The 23,870-nt window shown below is 43.3% G+C and overlaps 2 protein-coding genes across 3 annotated transcripts in view; both read left to right on the forward strand.

Annotated features, from left to right (window-relative positions):
- Positions 1-1,990, forward strand: part of LOC111813333 (DNA excision repair protein ERCC-6-like 2) — an 11,320-nt gene extending 9,330 nt beyond the window's left edge. The window contains exon 2 of the mRNA XM_023703938.1: positions 779-1,990. Coding sequence (XP_023559706.1) covers positions 795-1,760 — 966 coding nt within the window. The 5' untranslated portion in view covers positions 779-794 and the 3' untranslated portion in view covers positions 1,761-1,990. The remainder of the gene's footprint in view (positions 1-778) is intronic.
- The window catches only part of Ercc6l2 (ERCC excision repair 6 like 2), a 185,023-nt gene that overhangs the window by 155,476 nt on the left and 5,677 nt on the right, over positions 1-23,870 (forward strand). The window contains exon 19 of one of the 2 annotated variants that reach the window (XM_023703936.1): positions 9,442-9,514. The exons of the other annotated variant lie outside the window; for it this stretch is intronic. Coding sequence (XP_023559704.1) covers positions 9,442-9,499 — 58 coding nt within the window. The 3' untranslated portion in view covers positions 9,500-9,514. Of the gene's footprint in view, positions 1-9,441; positions 9,515-23,870 lie in introns of those variants that run through there. 2 annotated transcript variants of the gene reach the window in all.

Raw genomic sequence — 23,870 nt, forward strand, 5'->3', positions numbered from 1 at the left:
CCAGCTGCGTCTGGCTTGGTTCTGGCTGCTGTGCTCAGCTCTTTTCCACTGCTGCCCTTAAGGGTGAACCTGTTGTGCCCCTGTGGCGAGATGTTCTGCTCCTAGACTAGCTGGTTGGATCTATCTTCTACACTCTCTGCATTGATTGCAGCTGCAGGATTACACCTCAGGCGTGTATGCCAGGCCTGAGCTGTGCCTGGAGGGGGCAAGGTGAAGTAGGGGGAAGAGGAAGCTCTCCGCACACATTCACGGGACCTGGGCTCGGACTGGGTCTAGAAACTTTCCTTTAGGATCATCAAAAACTTGTGAAGTTTTTGTTGTGTTTGTGGGAGGAAAAAGAACAAAGAGAAGAAAAATGCCTTTATTAATTTTCAGAACTCTTCTTGGAGTGTTACTTCATGGCACTTGAATGCAATATAGATCTTCAAGTATAAATTATCAATTTATTATTCTCATATAAGTCATACTGTGGCTCACTAGAAGGATAGCATGCTGGAATCCCATAATTCCCAGGAAATACCTATTACTATAAAGCAGAACAACTCAAAATGCTAGTGATTTCATGGGCTAAATTTTTTTTTTTTTTAGTAACCTAAAGAAAAGGGAGCAAGATTCTCTGGGATAAAATGTGTTTTCATTATGGAATTAAGCAGACGTGTGCTTAAGGAAGGAACAAAGCTACTTAGTTTTGCTTCTGCTTTTCCTGTCATTGATGATGAGTTCCTCAAAGATACAAGGTAATAAAAATAACCATTTGTTTTATTTATTTTCTCCTTAGAAAACAGTTTGATGAAATGGCCTCTTATTTTAACTCCTGTTCTGTAAAGGAATTTGCTAAACATATAACTAATGCTACGTCAGAAGAACGACAGAAAATGCTAAAAGACTTTTATGCTTCTCAGTATCCAGAAGTAAAAGAATTTTTTGTGGATACAGCTTCAGAATTGATCACATCTTCCCAGAAGGAAGAAGAGAGAGTCAAGAAGGAATCTAAAGAAAGAGAACCTCTTACAAAAGAAAAGCTCTCAAATTCTAAAGCTTTGTCATTTCATGATTCTACCAGCAAATTTTCCCAGACTTATATCCCAAAAATAAATAAAGGAAAATCAGTTAGGTTTCAAGATCACAATTCCTGTAGAGAAAAAACATTTTCTAACAATACAGAAGTTAAAGAATCACCCACTAACACTATGCAAGAGATTGACAGTGGAAAAAACAGCCACGCATCCAGAGGCGCTGGAGCCTCTCACTTTCTGCACAGGAAGTCTGAGAGCCAGGAGAGCATGTTAAAGAATACTCTGAAAGAACAGCAGGACTTCACAGGAATAGGCATTGCAAGAAATGGACCCCTTTTCAAATTACAAAACAGAAAGATAGAAAATCCAGTATTCGAAAGCACTTGTGTGAAAGGCTTACTTGGTGACACTTCTATTCTTGATGACCTCTTTAAAAATCAAGGGAACAGTTCCATAGGACTGCCAAAGAAAGTTCTTCCAGGGTCTGTGGAGAAAGCAACGAAGAGACCAAAAGATTTCTGGGACATCTTGAATGAGCAGAATGATGACAGTCTCAATAAACTCACTGACTTGGCAATGATAGAGACGCTGTGTGAAAAAGCACCCCTCACCGCAGCCTCTGGAAGGAAAGCAGTGCTAGAGCCATCTCTCTGGAAACCAAATGAGAAGTTCTTGTGGAAGCCATTTAACCCAGGAGACATGGATGAAAATGCCACCTTACAAAGGAGTGACACAGACATATAAATGGATGCATACACCAGTGAACCACTACCCTCAGTATAGACAGCACTGTATTCCACGCTAATTATATTACTGTGAACATCACTGTCAACCTATATTTTAAATTTTTGTTTTAGGGCTTTTTAGTCTAAAATATCATGAATTTGTTTTCTTTAATATCTGATGTGATCTCTTAAAAATATGGCTGTGTTTTAATATAAACCTTTGTTATGAAATAAAAAGCATTCTAGATTTGTTATCGAGAGACCTAGGGCATTTCTCTGACTAATTGTGTGACCATAGAGAAGTCACCTGCTCTCAAGTACATCCATTTCTGGTTACATTGCCTTTATCCTGGTGCCCATAGCACATCATGGTGGGATCACATGTGGAACAAAACAACTCTTGTTATGGCAAGAAAGTACAAAGACAAGGACAAGACTGTCCCACCATCCCTTTGAAAATCACACCTTAATACCTGAAGACCTCCTACTGTGCTCCATTAGATCCCAATAGCACCCCCTGGGAGCAAGCCTTTACCACGTAGACCTTTGGGGAACACATAAGGTCTAAACTCTAGTGCAGTGATGGTGAACCTTTTAGATTTTCCAGTGATAACCAACACCCAGCTGTGGCATATATGCCATAGGTTCACCACCTCTATTCTGACGGATGCTATGATGTTTCAACAGTAAGCATCTTTCCTATACACACCACACTGGTAATATGTCACCAAGTTCTGCCAATGAAATGGGTGGTCTCAGGGAAATCTTAGCTTTTCCAACCTCCATTTCCCCTTTAAGTTAGAAATGGATTGAATTGTTGGTGTTCAAACTTTTTTTTTTTTTTTTTTTTAGTAAATAAGCTCCATCTTAAAAGTTCAATTATTGGGCTGGTGAGATGGCTCAGTGGTCTAAAGCACCTACTTAGAAAAGCTTAGCAAAGCACAGAGACTGTGGTTCAATCCCCCAGTACCACATGCCAGCCAGCCCCACCCCCTGGTGGGCTGAGCTGGCCACACACACACACGCACACGCACACGCACACGCACACAAATAAATAAAATTTTTTTAAAAAGTTCAATTATTAAAATAAGGGTCTGTTGGTTAAAGCGTATCTCAAAGCCATAGAGCTAAGATTATTGCTAAGACACCTTCCAAATCCAAGGGTCCATTATCCTGTTGGCTACAATCTATTTTACTTCATTTTAAGGGAGTGATAGGGTTTTGGGCTGCTGTCTTTTAGCAGTGAAAACTGATACAAATTGAATTCCTTAAGGCCCTAAGGCACCTCTTCAAGGAAGTTAACATATGCAAATGGTGCAGCTGTCCCAAAGTACTCAAGGCAAGCGCACCTTTAAAGAGATGAGTTGGTTTGAACTCTTCATAAGTTCAGACATGAGAAAGCCACCGCAATAAACAGTTGTTCTTTAAAGTTCAGCAAGTAGTTTTTAAATTCTAGTTATCTCCTGTTTTATGTTCAATAGCTCTCCTTTATGAAATGATTATAGTAAATCATAGTTTTTAGTCTCTTCATTGTCCTAACTTAATATAAAAGTTGGTAACTCCTGAGTTCAGAGATTGGTCCCAAAAGTTTTATTTGACATTTATTGATGTATAAAAATCCCCAAAATAGGGATCACTGCTTGCTTGAAAGGTGATTTTTTTTTTTCATAAAAGGAAATAGAGGTCTAGAAGTTATGCTGTCTTTGATCTAGTTGACAGTGGATCTAGGACTCACCAAGGAAGTCCTGTAAGAGCCAGTGAGATGCATCTGCCCTTGAAGAGGCCAGAGTGCCGGTCACTTTCTCAGCTCACTACTTTAATCATCTTTGAGGGGACCTTATTCCAGGTTTCAGCTTATTGTTTGGTGGGGCCATGCTTGTGCATCCTAGTGCTTCTGGAAGCCTTAACAGGATGCCACAAGACCCTCGTTTGGATGACAACCCTGAGTGTTGGCACTTCTCTGGCTGGTCCACATGATTTTTTTGTCACAGGTGGCGAGAACATCTCATCTCACATTTTCTTTGTTAAAGGGTTTACGTCAGCTACCCCAGGTAGGCTGTCTTGCCTATAGTCTTATAGGAACTTATGTATGAAAACCACCCTTTTGGCAATTACCCTCCTCAAGGAGAGAGGCAGGCTCATCCTTCCACAGTTCCAAGGCTGAACTTGCCCCCAGGGTGGCAGTGGTGAGTCACTCCATTTAAATATGGATACCCAGGTCCTCTTTAGGAGACTGGCTTCGGGGCCTAAGGCTTGGCCCCAGCACACTTTGCTGCTTCACAATCATTCTCATGTGCCATGTGTTGGGGTTTGTTACTGGGCAAGACTCACCTGCCTAACCTTTGGTTCCCTGGGAGCCACTTGTTCCAAAAGGAATGGCAGTGAGCACCTCATCCTGCCTCTTTCACTATAATAAAATTTTAATTTAACCCATAAATGTATATCCTACCAGTGGCTTGATTGTTGGTTTCCTCATTTGAGATACTGGGGATTGAACCCAAAGCTTTCTGCACTGTATCCCCAGCCCCATTTTTTGTTGTTTTGAGACACGCTCTTTTTTTTGTTATTATTATTATTTTAGTACAGGATCTACAGGGTCTCACTGCATAGATCAGGCTCATAGTGATCCTTCTGTGGTGTGTGCCACCACTCCCAATCTCAATCTCCATCTCTGCACACCCCAGGGGCAGGGCCAGCATGGCAGGCCAAAGGATCGAACTCCTGGCCCGTGTGTCTGGCTAAGCAGGCACGTTAATCTGCTAAGCTATTTGGCTGGCCGAGACAGGCTCTTTATGTTTTGTTTGTCGGCTTTCCCAGGCCAGGCTTGAATTTATCTGACACAGCCTCCCAGAATGTTGGTATTATAGACATGCACCACCACACCCACCTCTATCTCCTTGAATGCTCTACTCATTTCCTGTGGCCCTGGCTCTCTTCATATCATTCCAGTACTCTCTTCCTGATCTCCCAGTGAGCTCACCCTTCAGTCTTAATGCCTGAAGTTTTTGGACAGCTTGAATTATTCAGCCTCCTAAGTTTCCTAGAGGAATCACCAATGTCTAGTAGAATTATTTTTTGCAAAAGACACAAACTGAAGCAGAAAGGAAAGTTACTGATATAAAGCTGGTTTCAGATGAGGGTTGGTGCAGAAGCTCAGTGGGCACCACCTGGACCCAGAGTCTCCAGCTCTTTCATGTAGTTCTGCTCTCCTAAAGCTGGATTCACATCTTGAAGAAACACTCAAAATCCTCTTCTGCTTATTTGCGCTGATGGTCCCATTCATCATGTTCAGTGAGTACTGAATTTAAAAACTAATCACTTGGATTTACTTCTCAGAGATTGGGGGTCCTGGAGTTAAGAGTCTGGAAGACAAGCCACTCTCCGTGATTTGACAGAGAACTTAATACCATTGGTAGAGTATGTGTTGGAACACTGAAAAGCAAAGAGGGATGCAGTATACCAAAACAAAGCAGGGCAAAGCAGCTGCCATTGCCGAGAAGCAAAGAGAAGCCATTGGAACCCTGGAAACTTAAGGCCTAGCAACAGAAAGGGATGCTGATGAATTGGAGGCAGCTTCAGACCTCCCCATATCTGGTCCCGAGTGTCCCCACTGACCAGGGCCACCTACATGCTTGGGTCCTAGACTCAATCCCTACCCATCTAGAACCCCCTGTTGGCAGAACTCAGCCTGGTAAGAGGTCCTGTTTCCAGGGAGCAGAGGTGGAGGGGCTGGAGCTTAGTGACTCACCATACACCAGACATGTGCCACATACCACACACCCTACATCTCACCCATATATACATATGCCATAAACCCCACATCACACACAAACCATATATACCATGCATATACCCCCACACATGCCACACATACACCATACTCCCTACATCACATACCCACACGTATGTATTCCACACATACATCCCAGACCACACACACCATGCCACACCATATCTCATACATATATATAACATCACACATAGACTGCATGCAATACAAGCATTTTACACACATACCACATGCTGTACATGAAATATGAAAGGAGGTGGGAGGGAAGAAGAAAGAAAAGAAAGGGAGAGAGGGATCCAAAGAAGGAGGGCTTTCAGTTATATAAGGAAGAGAACAAAAGAAACTGGAGAGGGCATAGGGTGGGAGTCTAGTGCTTTCCAGGCAGGCACTTATGCCACTGAAATATCCTGACTGCCCCCTGTTGCGCCATCTTGATGTGCAGTGGGATTTCCACAGTCGTCATGAGGTAAGAGCTACCAAAGCTGGAGGAAAGATAGTGGGCATATGACTCCTTAGGATTCCCCAGGTCCTTCTGGCTCTGACCTTTGGGAGAAGAGGTGCAAAAGCCTAGCTACCAGGCCTAGATTAGGATAACTCAGGCTACAACTGCCCCCTAGCTAGGTCCCCTCCCTAATGTCCCAGGTAGCCCCGCTGTCCTATCTAGTCCTCCAGTAAATGGGTCCAAGATGAAGTTAGTGATGTAAGAGAGTAGTTAGAATGACCCCTGAGAAAGACACAAATGGAAAGGGTTAGGCTAGTTACTACTTTAGAAGGCCTAGGAGACAAAGGAGGGTCCAAAATATTGTGTTGTTGCAATTACAGCTCAATGAAGAAAACTTCACTTTATGTTTATAGCTAAATGAAGTCTTCTGTGTGTAATACATTTATGATCATTTGTTAGGTCTGAGACCCAAAGCAGCACCGCAGAGCACAATGACATCTTAAGGTTATACACTGTACACAATCTTTAGTTTGGCCACCTGACCCATCTATGTCCAAAATAAGGCACGCAGCCTTCTTGGCTGCCATGTCTGTACCCAATGATACAGATGGGAAGCATTCTTTAAAGACTCCTCCTTCCTTGGACTGAGACCTGATTTAAATTAGAACCTATCTGTCATAAATCACTACCAAGTTTCTCATGATGAAGGCCTTTGAGGGAACACTTGCAACTTGAAAAGAACAGGGCAACATTTTTGAGAGTGAAATTTCAAATAACTGCTAAGAAAAATGTCAGTTGAGCATAAGTATCTTCTGAAGTCTTGTGTGTCTAAAAACATTCAAACTTGCATTTGACATGGACATCTTTGTGACTGTACCATAAGAAAACCTCAATTTCTCTATAGCTGACTTACAGTACATTTTATCTGTAAGTCTTCATGGCTGCCTACGTGTCTTAACAAATTTTAAATCAAAAACTCAACCAAGGAGCCAGGTGCCGATTCCTCACTGCATCGGGCTCCAGCTCCCTGGTCACAGGAATGAGAAAGGAGTTTACTTGGCTGTGACACAGGTCAGGCCCCAGTGAAGAGCAAGACGAAGGAGGAAAGAGATGGAAGCAGAACACTGGTGTGAGACAGCACAGGGCCACCTGATGCAGCTTAGTGTGAGCTGTACCCACAGTGTTCAGAAATGGTGAGCTTTTGGTCACAACCAGTAACTGCCCTGGAAAAACAGGGACTTGGCTTGGAAGCTCTGCAGAAGCAGATTCTGCAGCCTGTTGCCCTCCTTTAAGCTGGTTTCCAGGAGACAGCTGAGTGGTGCCCCTGCCAGGCTGCCGCAGCCACCAAGATACCAAATCCAGCACCTCCTCTCACTTCTCTGGGGCACCAAGATTGTTCCTCTGCCCTCTCTTGAGATGCCATCTTCCTTGGGCTCTGTATCTCTATTTTCCTCAGTTCCTTCAAGTGTAGTTGGCTGCTATTTCACCAATTCTTTTGAGGTTCATCTTGGCCCACAGGACCTTCATATATTGGTATTTTATTTCTTGGCCTTCCATTCTCTCTGCTTCATGCTTTTCTCACTGACTGACCATTACTAAATGGCCTGCTGTGATCCAGACCAAGTCCTACAATAGCCACCATCAGGTAGGCTACAGGCAGTTGGATGCAGTTCCACACGCAATCCTGTCTGAACTCTACCCTCTGGGACTAAGTGCACATTGCATCCATGACAAATTCTGTGGCCTGAGCTAATCACACCCACTGTCAGCTGATTAAGGTAATGTCCTTGAAGGTACTCTGTCAACTAAAACGCACATGAGAGCATGCTATTATAACACTGGCCACACTATTATTCCTAAAGCATAACCCTCATTATCTACTTTCAGACCTCACTATTTTTTAAAAGAAACACTCTAAGCCTCTATATTTACATTAAAACCTTCGTGACATTTTCTGCTAACTTCCAGTTATTCTCAAGTGGTTTTTGGGTCAGCATTTCCCAAAACAGTGTTCCTTCTAACACTAGTTCCTTGAGATATGAATACCTGCATAAAAAGAATTAAACTTAGGTAATATTCCCTCCTGGAAGGTTAAAAAATTATCAGATATCCTGAAAAGTATAACCTTTTAAATCCAGTTTTCCCACCTGACTTAGTTGGAATCTTTTTTTTTTTTTTCCCACGCCACACTATAAAATTCCCATAGCCTGTCAGCATTCCATTCAACATAAATGGGGAACACTTGCATCTTAAAGAGATTATGTGAAGTTCTTGCTGTTAAGAACCCTTAATGAGGGGAGCCTTGGTTCCCATCTGCTTGAATATCTCCCAAATCTCCAGGTATTGAAGGCTTTGTTACCCCTGTTGCACTATTGGGAGGTGGTGGAACCTTTAGAGGGTGGTTCTAGTGGAAGTAAGTTAGAGCTTACTCATGGCACAGCCTTCAGTGGTATATTGGGACCCTGTCTGTCTTGCTTCCTTGTCTCCATGATGTGAACAGGTCTCTTCTATTAAGCACTTCTGTCATGATGTACTGGGCCACGACAAACCCAAAGCAATAGGAACACGCAGCTAAGAAGTAAAACCTCTGGGACCATGACTCAAACTTTCTTTTAGATTTGACTATCTCATGTATTTTGTCATAGTAATGGAAAGCTATGTAACACACAAGGAATAAACAGAATAATTCCAGTAAATCCACTGTTTTGAATTACACTATACAAAAGAACTCCTATTGCTTGCAACTAAAAGGCTGACACAGATCAACAGGCACTCAGTGAAATGGCAGTAGTCCCAAACTGGAAATTTCCTAAATGCTCATTTACATTCAAATAGATAAATAAATTGTGTATTTATACAGTGGGCTGTTGTGTAGCAAAAAGAATGCAGTACCTTCAACCATATACAATAATGGGTTAAACTTCATGTATATGATTTGAATGAAATGAGCTAGACTCAATGCGAATCCACTTACATGTAGATTAAAAAACCAGAAAACTGCCCTCTGCTGGTATAAGTCAGGAAAATGGTTACTGCTGGTTGTGGAGAGGCTAGGTTGTGGAGAGGCTAGGAGAAGGCCTCCCGCTGGTGGTGACCTTCTGTTCCCTGAGTTGGCTCTAGGTTCTGGGTGTGTTCAGTAAACATTCATGGCCCCTCTACCCCTATGACAGAGACAGGGTTTTTTTCTTTCTTTCTTTCTTTTTTTCATGTATATTATGTTGCAATAAAAGCTTTGGAGGGGATTATCAGAAGGGATCCTGCCCCACAGAGGAATCCATTGGCAGAACCATTCAGAAGAATCACATTGGCTTCAGAACCAATATAAGTAGAATGTCACCCCCAAGTTATTTTAACTTACTTCAGTCATGTTTGGCTCTCACATTTGTCTAAACATCTGCACCCACAACTTCTCCATGTCTGCACATGTCCAAGAGACATTTTGTACCAATCATGGTTTCTATTTTCTAGAGTTTATAATGCTTTGGCTTGGAGACCTTACAGATGCAGGAGTCTCTCCCAGGATTAGGTAAGTTCTGCTTTACTTACAGCAAATTTGCCTGTGAGCAAGCCTCTCTTATATAGACTACCTGTCAAGAGCCCATGCTCCATCCTCCTCCTCTGGCTTTCCTCTCCCAGGAGGCAAACTCTCTTATCAGCAACTCCTGAACACCAAGGGGACCTGCAACCCAAAGCTCACCAAAATTATTCCAGCTGTCCAGTACTTGGCCTGTCCTGTGCCTTGTCTTTTCTTCCCAGGAGGCCACAATAAAGGTTTTACTCATGTTCTTCCCTCCTGACTCACCCAGTACTTCTTGTGTGGTCTGTGCATCCCCTCTTCTAAGGATTCGTATCAACTTACTTCTTGACGTCATTTCAGTGTCTGTGTGTTTTACCATAACTAATTTAAATACATCTCCAGTACTCTGTAAAGCACATTCAGTCGTTTATTCATATCACAATTTTTAAGGTACGTACTGTCTCAGGCACAGTTTTAATTAGTAGGGATAGAGCAATGACCATGAAACAAGTTCCCTGAGCTCAGGGAACCCACAATCTAGTGGAAAGAGCTGATTAACAAGCCAAGAAATAAATATGTCCAGATACAATTAAGTGGCCAAGTGAATCAAATGGATCAAGATGGCTTGTTTTGTTTTGTTGGCTTGTTTTAGTGACTGGAGAAGTTCACTCACAGAAGGTGACTCTCAAGCCAAGGCCTGAACTGTTCCTTGTAAACCCAGGGGCACCCAGAGGTCTGCACCAGAGGCATCCAAAGTAACTAGAAAGATGTATCTACTATACAGATGCTCAGCCAGAACAAACTCTTTTTCAACATGCATGAGAAGGCTTAAATCCAGGAGAAAATAACTTCCTAGCACTGGCCTGCACCAATCAACTGGCTCTCCAGACACTGTAGAGCAGAAGCACCCAGGCACCAGGTACAGAGGTGTGTTGGCTGCACAGCACCCAGATGCCAACAGCCAGCTGTGTGTTCACATACTGTGTGCAAATTAAAGTGAGTGTACAAATCTTTGAGCTGTCTTTGCTTCTGCTCATTCCTGGGGACCCACTGCTCATTGCTTCAGTTTTTCAGCAACACCAGTCTGAGCCTGGTTATTGCAGTCTCAACTTTTGGCCTTGGAGCCCTTCAGCTGGACCCATCTCAAGAGAAACAGGCTACTCACCCCAAGGCTATGTTATCAGTGCTCAGTCCCATCTTCATTTTTAGATCAAACTAATTTGGACAGAATTTAAAATAAGGATAGAAAATTTCCAGTCATACCCTCTGCAGTAGTACATTTAGAGTGACTGGTATTTCTTTCTGCACTGGGAAGTTTATGCTCACACTCTGAATCCCAAGACCAGCACCACAGTCTCTCTTCAGCAAGAAAAGACCAGAAAGACCAGCTCTAAACACCAGCCTCGTAGCTCCCTGGCCAGCACCTCCAGGAAGGGAGGATTGATTTCACTTGGGGTCACAGGAGTCCAGAGCAGGGCCTGCTTGGCTGCAATGGAAGACACAGTTCATACTGCTGGACAGTGTCCTCCCCTTACAACCTTGTGCCGGGGATAGTTCCTCCCAAGAGTCCTTTCTCCGGGCTCTGTCACTACCCTAGTGTATTTGTCTTTGCCTGAGAGTCTAGGCAAAGTTTTATTTTCCACCATTGATCTCTCTGGCGGACACATGTTTGGGTATTTACATAAACACAGTGGGAGACTTTTTGTGTCTCACTGATGTCATGCTCCGGGGCTAGGAAGGCTCAAAAGGCCCTCTCATACCTTGTACCAATTTAAAACCAGCAGATATCTTCCCAAGAGCCTAGGGCTGGCAGAGCCAGAGCATGCCTGTGTGGCCAGAATGCAGTGCTAGTCATCTCTAAAATGCCATTGTCCTCCCCAAACTACAGCTCTCTCTAGCTCTGCCAGGCATTTAGTGGCTTGTGAATGTTCCTTTCCTTGTATGTAGGTCAAATCTCAGATTCTCAAGCTTCCCAGCTGTCTTGAAAATGTTAAAAATGAATCTCTGTACTTATCAAGCAATTTTATTTCTCCATTTAAGCAGAAAGTCTGCAAAGGCAGGACCCCACCTCCTGTCTAATATCCAGACCTCAAAGTTAATGCAGTGGCAATTTAGCTGCCTTATGCGTAGGCACTCTTTGGATGGATCAAAGCTTTTGTGGTAAGAGTTTAAATGTAATTTATTTGCTTATCCACCAAATTACTGCATAATATTTATTTATTTGTGTAAACCTCCAGCTCACCAGTCATTAATATGAACCACAAGAAACTCTTTCAAGTAGGATTTCTATCCAGGAAGAGTTCCCAGTAATAGTTTGAAATCTGACATATCACACCTGGAAGTATTGAAGGAAACTATAAATAACACCTAAATCGTATACTGGGTCTCTTTCTAATAAAGATGATTTTGCTGTTCACAAAACAAAAATTAAACCAACGAAAACCACCAAGAGTCTGGGACATCCATATCTAGGCGGAAAGAGCTGAGTTTTGAAACTCACTTCATCTCTGTGTATCTACACTAAGATGTCCCTTTCTGTCTGTGTCAGTTGGCAGATTTTAAAAGAAGAAATTGATTTGGGGATTAGGCACCCTGACTGAATCCAAATGCTTGGGACAGGACCAAGACGCCAAAGGCAGTTTTACCTGCAGGATGGAGGGAGGGAACGTAACCAGGGCACTGGGCTATTGGGGCCAGGGTCTGCCCCCACCCGGACATCATCACAAAGGAAGGATTTATGTGTTCTGTGTATGCAGCCAGACTACTTACCATGGTAGCTGCCAGCTCCCAAGGCTACTGGGGAGCCTGTTGGGAATCCTCTGGTCTCCCATCCGTGCTAAGGCACGAAGGCACAGACTTTGCTGCCAGCTGCATCTTGTACCCAGCAGAACAGATGCTGACTGCTGGTCCCAGAGCACCTCCACCCTTATCCAATGACCCCAGCTGCTTTGTGCTGGCTTTGAGGACACTCCAGTGGTTTGCATGTGTGGCTAGAGAGGGAAGCAGCAAGACACAGGGGAGACACAACATGTCACGGATGGCCAGGGGACCATCTGGTTATCATCTGAGGATGCCAAGGAGTCTGTATACCTGAAGCTTCCCTCTTAGTGCCCATCCAAATATATGAACTCTCACCTGGGGATTGGGCCAGGTGAGCTAAGCTACATCTGAACCCTTTTTCTTTACTTTGGGACACAGTCTAAGTCCCTAAACTGCCCAGGCTGCCTCCAACTTTAAGTCTACCTGCTTCAGCCTCCCAGAGTCCTGGCTTATAGGTGTGCCACTCCACACCTGGTTACCAAACTCCGATTTCTGTAGCTTCTATTTACCCTAATGCATACAGGTACTGCAGAGCCTGGGATTCTGGGGGGTGGCAGATAGCACTGTGGTGTGAAAGCCCAAGGCTAGAAAGGCAGGAACTGGTGCCCAGCACCCATGTAGAACCAGCTGAGTTGGAGGCTTCTGTCTTAGCAACAGAAAATGACTCGAGGGAGGTGGAGTGAGGAGCCAGAGAAGGCCCAACCCAGAGCCATGCCTTTGGAATCATTTGTGTTGTGCAGTGGAGGAATCCTTTTGTTTTCAGTCCTCCTGGGTCAATAACTTTCACAAAATTTTGAGTTACTAGGAAAATTAAATTTTAAAAGACATACAAGATACATGTCCCATTTTTTCAAAAGCATTGTTTTAATTGGGATGAAGGAGTATAAAATATACCGTTCTCACCATTTTTGCGCCTATATTCCACTTATAGAATGATACAACCAATCTTTGTTTTATTTATTTATTTATTTATTTATTTATTTATTTATTTATTTTTGCATTTAGGACAGGGTGTATAGGGTCTCACTGTGTAGATTGGACTCGTAGGAATCCTCCTATTTATAGCATCCCAAGTGCTAAGATTACAGGCGCACTCCACCACACCCAGTCTCCAATCTCTAGAACATTCTTATTTGACAAAAATGAAACTGCCCTCTAAACGTTTCAGTTTGGCAGTCCCCATTCTGCTTTCTGTCTATGAATTTGATCATTTAGGTATCTCATACACTTAGGATTATATAGTATTTGTCCTTTTGTGTCTGGCTTGTTTCACCTCCCATAATGTCTTCAGTGTCTGACCATCTTGTAACCTATGTTGGAAATTCCTTCCTTCTGTTAAACTGAAGAATAGTCCACATTTTATTTATCCGTTCATCCATTGGTGGACATTTAGATTGTTCTACCTCTTGGGTATTGTGAAAAATGCTTCTGAGAATATGGGTGTATAGACATGTCTTATGGTTTCTGCTTTTCATTCTCTTGGATGTATATGTACAAAAACAGAATAGCTAGGTCATCTGGCAGCTCTACTTTTAATAATTTGGGGAACCACCACTCTGTTTCCATAGTGGCTGCACAATTTGATCGTCTTCCCAGCAGTGCACAAAAGCTCCAGTTGCTCCACAAGCTCACCAATATAATTATTCTATATGTTTTTATAATGGCCATTCTAATGAGTATAAGGTATAAAACTCCAATTTTTCTGTTTCAAATTAAGTACAATAGGCACAACATTACTCTATCTAATTACTGCAGCAAGTTTAAATCACTCACCTGCTTTTATCTCACTGCAGATCAATAGAAAGTATTTCCAACCCTGGATCCTGCCAGTGGACCAGAGATAAAGTAGCAGTGAGTCCTGGGCAGTGTCTATCCCTAGGGAAGAGGAGCAGGGTGGGGAGAGGCAGTATCACTGAGCACTTGCTCTCTGGCACCTGCACATGTACACCATTTAATCAGCACAGCATTACTACTATCGCCAGCTTGTGGGTAGAAAATAGAGGCACAGGGAAGGCAGGGATCCCGGCAGCATAGCATGGAGGGAGGAAAAGGGGAATAGTGGAGCAGGCTCCCCACAGAGGAATCAAGCGGTATCTGCCCCAGCACAGCACTTGTGTTGTGCCAGCATAAATTTTTCAAGTAACATCCTCAACCCATTGTTTTTATTGTTTTATTTTCCAAAATTAATTAATAGATCAGCTATAGATTTGGGGGAAAGATGGAAGTCCCTCCAGGAACCACTGGGCCATTGACTAAAGCAGGGAATACAACTGGGAGAGCACATTTGGAAGATGTGATCATTCTGCTATTGAAAGAGTTGAGCTCAAGTCCCTGTAACTTCCAGATAGGAGCAGCACCCTTAAAGGGCAGGCAGGCCTTGAGTTCTCAGACCCTGAACGAGGATGAGGCTGGGATGAGGAAATGAGGATGAGGATAAAGCATGAGTTCAGGGAGACTTAGAACAGCCTAGAAAGAAGCAGAGGAGGCAGAGGTAAGAGAGAAACCAAAGGAGATTGGGAAATGATGTGGGCAGAAAAGGTATCAATAGCATGACCGAGGCTACACACAGGCCACAATCTAGTGCCTTGGATTTGGCCATGTGGCAGTCCCTGATGGCCTTTCCAAAGGCCAAGTGGATGGCATCATGGAGGCCCTGGAAGAAGAGGATGGGTGTTACTATCTAATAATACTGTTATTACTGAAAACACACCAAGTGTGTATTCATGTTCACTTTCATTTGTTTTTTTCATTGAAAATATCAAAGTATAGTTCCCATGCAATATTTCCTATGATATATTACCAGAAGAGTATTCTTCAATATAAATTCTCTTGCATGTGCTATGTGCAAAGTTTTGTTTTCATATTTTAAGTAAAAATAGCACATGTGAAACCATGGACCATGACTGGGAACTGGTAAGCATTAAGCAATAAATCTGTCATGTACCAAAAAGAGAAGAAGATGGGTGTGGGTAGACAGGGTGGAAAAAGGGTACAGACTAGTTTCTCTAAAAGCTTAGCTGTGGGGCAGGAGAGAACAGATGGCAGTTTAGGAGGGATACACTGGGTGCCATGTGGTAGAAGGCTATTGGGCTATGGATGGATTATTATTTGGTCTTGAATTTTTAAAAAATTGGATTAAAATAATGGAGTTTTTTTTTCATAGTTTGGGAAGGGGTGAATGTCAGAGCCTGTAGAAAGATGAAAGACTGAGGGGAATCTACAGTGATAGGAGCAAAACTCGCCTTGTCCTGAGCTGGGAGAGGAGATAGTTCTTGCTCCAGGTTCCTTTTGCAAAGAGGAAAGGGAACAGATAGTGTCTGTGAAGTCAGAGGCAAACTGCCCTTTGAGATACGTGGGTGGATGTATATGGGACCCAGGGAGAGCTTGAACCTCAGAGGAGCCACTGAGAAACAGCTGTGAGGGCCACCTGGGTTCTGGAGGTGTCCAGGAGCAGAGAGCCCAGCCAGCTGGAGAGACCATGTCACGGCCACAGGCCTGTCTGTGGGATTTTCTGCTGCCATTTTGGGATCAGTTGTTCAAGGGCATGAGCAGAGATGGGTCCAATGTCAAAGTTTCACCAGTTGCCTCTGTCTGTGGCCAAGGAGATGGGAAAGTAGAGCAGTTGCTGTTGAGAGAGGGGGGAAAAAAAGGAAATGAGCCATGCTGGTTTTAAAACATGCCTACAAATTGTTGGGTCCTCTTACTTCTTCTCAAAAGGTAGAGTTTAATCCTCTGGCTTTGATTGCAGGTTGATCTCAAGGTGGACCACTGAGGAACAGAATGTAGAAGTCACAATGCATGCATTTTAATTCCATGTCACAAGGACTTTGTGAAGTGCAATTTGAGAACATAGAGCAATCACCATACTAGATAGCCCCTGAAATCCCAAAACACAGACTATGGGAGGAAGGGGCATGGCTGAGTGTACCAACATTGGAGCTCCTTCTTTGAGGCAACATTTCTGAGCAGGCTAAGCTCAAGGGTGGCTGAGGCTCAGGGAGGTTGAGCCAGTGGCATCATGGCTCCTGGACAGTGAAGTCATCAAGAATGGACGTGGGGCTTGTTGTGGGAGAAGGATCTACTTGTGGTGCAAAAGCTTTAGCATGCAGTGGGACATGGTTCACACCAAGAAATAGAGATGAAGTGGCCTCTTTGGTGACTTGAGCCTGCAGGGAGGTTCTTGCACAAAGCCAAGACCTCACAGCGCATAGCCAGTCTAGGAGACTGAGAACCATAACACCACCCTGCAGGCCCAGAAAGTGTGGCTGAGGGAGCAGACCACAGGCCACTGAGTTATCACACAGTGCCAGATCTCCTGAGTGCCAGGCTATGGGGACACCAAAGTCATGGCCCTAGTCCAGGGGAAAAGCAGTCAGAAAACAGTCTTTGGAGAGTAACACTTTTCTTGCCTCTTCCCATCATGCTGTGCTGCACTGGAGCAGGAAATGCACTACAGCGGCATTTGCTGCTTTTTCTGAGGCAGGGTGGTCCTGTCCTCAGCTATCCCCTGTCCCCACCACCCCAACACACACACACACACACACACACACACACACACACACACACACACGAGTAGCTTCTGATTCTTCATGCTTCTGGGCTCTTACTGCCTCAGTCCATGCTGCTGTTCCTTGTTTCATCATCACCCCTTTCCAGGTGTCCCTGTCCTCTCCAGACACAACATTCCTGTGAGGTCACTTGAAGCCACTGCTCTCACATCTGGCTGTTTACTTGGATGAGCTCTTCCTACGAGGCCCTGCAGTTCTGGCTCCTTTAGGGCTGCAGTGGTGGGCCCATGGCTCACCTGCCAATTGTATCACTGAAAGCTCTAAAAGGTTCGCAATCACTGCTCTAGGGAATCAGTTCTCCTCCAGGCAGACCTCCACTTCCAGCCATGACTGAAGCCAAAGGGAGCAGAGCTCAGAAGCCATCACCAAGCCTTGGTTCCTGTTAAAGATCTGCACATTCACCCTGAAATCTGGTATATGCGTCCATGTCATTAAACTTACTCAGGTTCTTGAGTCAGGGTTTGCATAGTTCTGAAAAGACAGTGGTGAATCTAGGGTGGTCCCTGGTCTCTTCTGGCATCTGCTATACCTGTATGGCCCACAGCCACACTTGTGGGGAAGTGACATGAGCAGCACACTGAGACAGGACAAGACCAGGGAGAGGTACCTTGTGTAAAAGGGCCAGGCACACCAATGCCCTGGGACCTCAGTTTTATCCCTCTGCATTTGTAGTTGTTTAATGTTGAGACAAGTCAACTCAAAGCTGTATAATAAATGAATTGCAGCTTGAGTCTTGGCAGGATTTGTTTTGCTTGAGGGAAATTGTTTATGCTAACAGATCCCCTTCTGCATAGCTTGATTTATATTAAACAGAGTCTTGTCCATCATCTGGATGCTGCTGTAAACAAGATAATCTTTGTCTACCAGGAATAAGCTTCATGCCAATGACTTTAAATAAACACCAGCACCAGTTTTGTATTTACATTGTCTGAGGTAAGCACTGGCAAAGGTTGTTAATGGTGCTGTTGGCCCCACTCTGGCTTAGGTACTGCTGGCTTTGAGACAGACCTGGTTTGAAGAGGACTCACTTAAGGAAGAGATTTCATACTTAGAAGATAAGCACTACATCCAGGGCTGTGTTCTTTTGTGTGGTTTTGATGTTTTAAAAATTCTACCAAGATAGCATGATTTTTTGTGTGTGTGCTGGAAAGAACAGGGCATGGGTGGGGAGAAGACTGTAGACATACAAAGTGGAATTATGAGCTTGAGATATTGCTGCCTCCTTCCAAGGGGGAAGCTTCAGGTACAAGTGGGCTGTAAGGGTTATATCATTCATGGGGTCATGACTCAGCTCTAAGGTAGGCATCCATGCATCGAGTTGCATTCCAGGTAGGCAATGAGTAGAATTTTGCAGAAGTCTAAGTGTCTGTTGCAGTGCCAAAGCAAGTAACTGCTGAAGCCTGCTGCTCTTCAGATGGTGATAAATGATCTCTGTGGAGGAGGAAAGTGAGAAGCCATTTGTCTTGGCTAATCTCCCCTGTAAATAAAGCAAGAACTAGGTAGAGTATAAGATTCAAATTCCCACCTATATTCAGGAACAGACTGACAAGACCTTTAGTAGGATCAGCTCAGCTGTTGGGTTAGTATTCCAGGCTACGGACACAGGACACAGAGCTGAATGGGCTACTTGTGGAATATCATTCACACAATGATATGTGATGAGGGATGGTATTGAGGAAAGGGTGTCTGAATATTTCATGAGGAGAAGCATGGTAGCAGTGAGATCTTTGTGACCTCTTGTTTGACATTGTTAGACATTTGTAAATTTCTCAGTTCTCAATTATAAACCTTCAAACTCAGATGAGCAAAAAGTATTTTCACAATGAAAGAGGCTAACACCTCTTCAAGAACTTTAAAACTGCATACATGATGGTGTTGTGGGTTAATTTCATGGGAAAGAAATTGGCCCTTAGGGCAACTATCATATTTGTCCTGGACAACAGGTGAAATTTGTATGGCAGGAGAAGGTGGCAATGAAGACTGCAAAGCTTGGAACCAGATTGCTTGAGAACTATTGTGGCTTTGTCTCTGTGTATCCTCAGGCAAGTTATTTAATCCATTTGTCATTTGATTTTCTGAAGGTAGTAATAATGGTACAATTGTGTATCCATTGAGGATAAGGGTACACTATACACTCTGAGAGCTACAGCATTAGGTAATGCTCCTATGTAGACATCGTGGAGTGTTCTTACACATACCTGGATGATACCTACAGGTCAGGCACTTGATGTACTTCCTTCTTGATGACATCACAGGGCCAGGGAGATAGCTAGGTAGAATAAGTGTTTGCCTGGCAAGTGCAAGGGCCTAAATTCAATCTTGGGTTCTGCCATAAAAAAAAAAAAAAAAAAAAAGCAATTCTGCTTGATGACATCAAGAGACACAGGAAACAGATTGTGAGAGGCTTGGGCTGCTATAACAACATACCGTTTTTGATCATCAATCTTTGTGTGTGTGTATGTATTTTAGTACAGGGTCTATAGGGTCTCACTACACAAATCAGACTCATAGTGATCCTTCTGTTTTCAGCCTCCCAAGCGCTGGGATTATAGGCATGCACCATCACTCCCAGTTTTATTCACTGTCTCAGCACACCCGGGGGGCAGGGCCAGAATGGTGCACTGGGGATCAAACCTGGGTTGCTGTTGATCATCAATCTTGACTGACAATTTGGCTTGAGAGGATGGTAAAGCACATTTCTGGATGTCTGCGTGGGCCATGGATGTGACCTTGAGGACTACATTGTTGTCTCTGGCCTTTGCCCTGTGGCTATTTCACTGCTGTCTGCTCCTGAAAGCCATGAAGTGACAGCAACTCTCCTCTGTCATGTCCTTCTGTCATGATGTTTCTGCCTCAGAGCCACCAAATCATGGACTAAAAACTCTGAAGTCATGAGCCAAAATAAACCTTTCCTTCTTTATGTTGTGCATATGAGGTAGTTTGTTCCATCAATCAAACTGTGACACATTATTTTATAATAATTGTTTGTTTCATACAAGTTGAAAAGTATAGTGTAAAATAATAAATTGTTTTAGTTACTTTTCTCATTGCTGAGACAAAATACCAGATACCCAAATTTGAAGGAGGAAAGGTTTATTTAGCTCACAGTCTGTAGAGGTTTTAGTTTGTAATAGACTGACTCCAAGACAGGATGGCACATGTCAGAGGAACAACAGTTCATAACAGTGGAAGACAGCAAAAGGAAAGTGGGAGGAGAAGACTTCTATCTGTTCCTTAAACTATATATAAGCTACCCACCCTAGGACAGGTGTAGCACTCACACCATTAATCCCAGCATTAGACCATGAATCAGTCACAAACACTAGATTCAGTTACCTCTGAAAAGCTCACATTCCATGACTGCATGAGGTTTTGGGGGGACATCCAGACACAAACTATAACATTCTGTGTCTGCCTCCCACCAAAGACTCATGTACATTCCTTTACACAAAAAGCATTTATTTAGTCTATCTCCAAGTGTTGCCAAAGTCCTAACAAAGTTTCCTATAAGATTTAAGGAAACTCTTAGCTTACAGCCTCTGTACAAATTAAAACAAAGTTAAATACTTCTAACACTCAGTGGCACAAGATAAACATTACCATTCCAAAAGGTACAGAAGGGGTATAAAGGAATGGGACCAAACCAAGTCCAAACTCCAGCAGGGCAAACATTAAGTCCTATAGCTTCATATCCAGCATCCAAAGCAATCTGTGGCAAGTTGTGAACTCCAAAGGGCTTGGGTGGCTCCATCCTGTGGCACTTCCAGTGGTGGTAGCTCCTCTGGCTTCTTTCTTGGCCAGCTGTACTCCCTCCTTGAAGCATTTCTTACATAACCCATGTTCCTACCTCTCTAAACTGCTGGGGTCTCCACTGCACCTTTGGCTTCACACTCACAGCTTTACACACTGCCCTTTTACAGGCACATTGCCCAGCCTCCCTGACCTTCTAAAATTTGGGTGGATGCCTTTATAACCCCATAACTCTTGCATTCTGCATGTGCCTAAAATCCACACCATGTGGATGATACCAAGGTCTGCTGCCACCTGGAGCAGTAGTCAGGCTTTCTTCTCTCTTAGTTATAGAGTCTAGTGCCTGAATTGCTGAGCACTGTGAATCCAATTCTGAGGAACAAATTCTTTGTGCTGCCACCATTCTGGAACATGGTGTTACGGGATTCTCATCTCAAAGCCAAAGTCTTCTACTTCTGGAATTTTGAGACTACAAAGGGTAGAGTCCTACTGCTTATGATGCCCTCAGGCCATCTTTTCTATACAGCAATCAAGATCTCCTCTGCTCATCAATGCAATCAGCTTTACTGAGGTTCCTTTCTGGCCAAATTCATGTTTTAAGTCAGTCTTTGCTCTTAATTCTCAACATAGATTTGACCAAAAGCCCCAACAGTAACCATACCAGCCTTTCAATATTTGACTGACTTGAAATTCCTTCTACAAGATTAATTAGTCTGCTCCCCTTAGTCTCAAGCAGTCTCTAGACACAAGCAAAATGTAGGCAAACTTTGCCAAGCCATAACACACATCATCTGGAGTCCAACAGCCAGTGCAGTCCTTTGCAGCAGAAGGATCAAGACCCTCCAGAATCTGGTCTTTACCAACTTTCTGGTCTTCTGGGCTCTGACCAGAATCTCCCATATAGAAGAACCTAAGGAGTTCCAGGTCTACTTTTTCAGCTGGCATCTCTAAACTTTCCAAACTCTTCCCACAAACCATTCCCTAAGGCTCCTGAATCATATGGTCATGTTTCTAGTACCAAATTATATATTAGTTACTTTTCTCATTGCTGAGATAAAATACTGGATATAGAAATATAAAAGAGGAAAGGTTTATTTAGCTCACAGTTTGTACTGGTTTTAATCCATAATTGGCTGGCTTCAAGGCAGGGTGGCACATGGCAAAAGGGCAACAGTACATGGCATTGGAAGAGAGAAAAAGCAATAAGAGAGACGGGAAGAGGAGAGGGAGAAGAAGAGGCATCTTTCTGTCCTTTATAGTATATGTAGACTACCTGCCCTAGGGTGGGTGTAGCACTCACACCCTTAATCCCAGCATTGGACCATGAATCAATCACAAACTGTAGATTCAACCACCTCTGAAAACCCTGCACATCTGTGACTGCATAAGGATTTGGGGGGACATCCACGCACAAACTATAACATAGATACAGTATATTAATACCTAAGTCAGTAACCTAGTTATTTCCCATCGTTATCCATTACAGTGGTGCCTCAGTTCACAAACTTAGTTTATTCTACAATTTGGGAAAAGAGGACCACACTTTTGTTTATAGGGGAAAGATGGCCACATTGTGGTTTTGTCACCTGATGCAGAGTTTGCAAACAAAATAAAACTTTTGTCAGACTTCTGTTTGTAAACCATATTGTTTGCAAACAAAAACATTTGTGAAGTCTGTTGTGTGCTGCATATAACTGTATGTGCTATACTGTTATGAATGGCAACAAAGCAGGTGTTTTGACAACAGAAATACCACAAACACATGAGTAATGCCTTGCTTCATGGCATTCGGATGGCTACAGTGTCACTGTGCAATGAGAATGTGTTGCTCTGGAAATACTATTGTATATGTACTCTGCTGTTGATGGAAATGTCACCATGGACTTGCAGGTAGACACCCAAAACACAGTGATCTGATAAAAATGCTCTTAACAATGCAGCCCAGTTGCACAGAACCAAGTCCACTCCAGCAACTTTAGCAAAAAGGTATGAAGAACTCACGGGAAGGCTGAGAAAAACAACTCAATAGCGGGCTTTTGTGGGTGATTCCCAAACCCACTCTGCCAAAGGAAGCCACTAAAGGAGCTGCTGTCTCTTCTGTGCCTAAGAAAGAACCCCCGCTGCAGCAGGCTCCAGAAATCACACAAACTCAGGACTGTTCCTCCCCAGCTGAAGGAAGGCCACCTGATGTCTACAGCTTTTTCAGAAGCCATCTCTGAGAACTGAGTCAAGCTCATGCGTGTAAGACAGACTGTGTGATACGATGGAATGTTCGTGCCTCTGCTGATCAAAGAGAAGGTGTGAGGAGAGCTAAGCCTTAGCCACCAGGTACCATCATGGATGTGAAATAAATGCCCAAGGACAGGGAGCAAGAAACAGGCCTTGAATGTCTCCTTCTTCCCCTACCTCAGTGGCCTTGGATTCCTTGGGCATCTATGGCCATGGACATGTCACACTAATGCTGTACTGAATACTAGAAAGTTCCACAAATATCTAGAAATGAGAAAACTGTAAAATACAAACGAGAACAAAGATATCACTATGTATCTAGATATATTGAAGGGTAAATCTATAGGGGGGTGATTATGAATCTTCTATTATTCAAGTAAACTGAGGTGTATTTATAGGATTCTTCCAGACATCACTGTGGTGTGAAAAACACATTATTCTTTTTTAAAAATGTATTTGGTTGTTACATGGTCTCACTATGTTTCTCAGACTCAAGATTCTCTTGTTTTTCAGCCTCTCCAGCACTGGGATTACAGGCATGCACCACTATGTCCAGACTCTATGGCCAGCTCTGCCAGTCCTGGGGGCAGGGCAGGCATGGAATGTGGTGCTGAGGATCAAACCACGGTCCCTGCACTTGTCTAAGCTTGCCTAAGCAGGCACTTTAGTCCACTGAGCTAGCTCACTGGCCCCAAAACGTTATTCTTGCTGATTAAAAACGGAACTAAAGGGAATGCTGCAAAATATCACTGAGGTTTATTTTTGGGTAGTGAGAATAGAACTATGGTACCTACTCTGTATGCTTTTTTATACATTAATCAACATCCATGTATTCATTTTATGTATAAATTCAGATGATTTTAGAAACCAACCAATGAAAACACACTTTCTCCTTTCTTGTTTCTCAACCATTTGTTATCTCAAAAGACCTTTTACTGTAGAAGTAATAAACCACTAGTTATTTTTTAAGTATAGTGGCCATACAACTTTAAAAACAAATTTATCTATTTGTC

The sequence above is a fragment of the Octodon degus genome, unplaced genomic scaffold (assembly GCF_000260255.1).
Source record: "Octodon degus isolate 3935 unplaced genomic scaffold, OctDeg1.0 scaffold00184, whole genome shotgun sequence".
Classification (NCBI taxonomy): Eukaryota; Metazoa; Chordata; class Mammalia; order Rodentia; family Octodontidae; genus Octodon; species Octodon degus.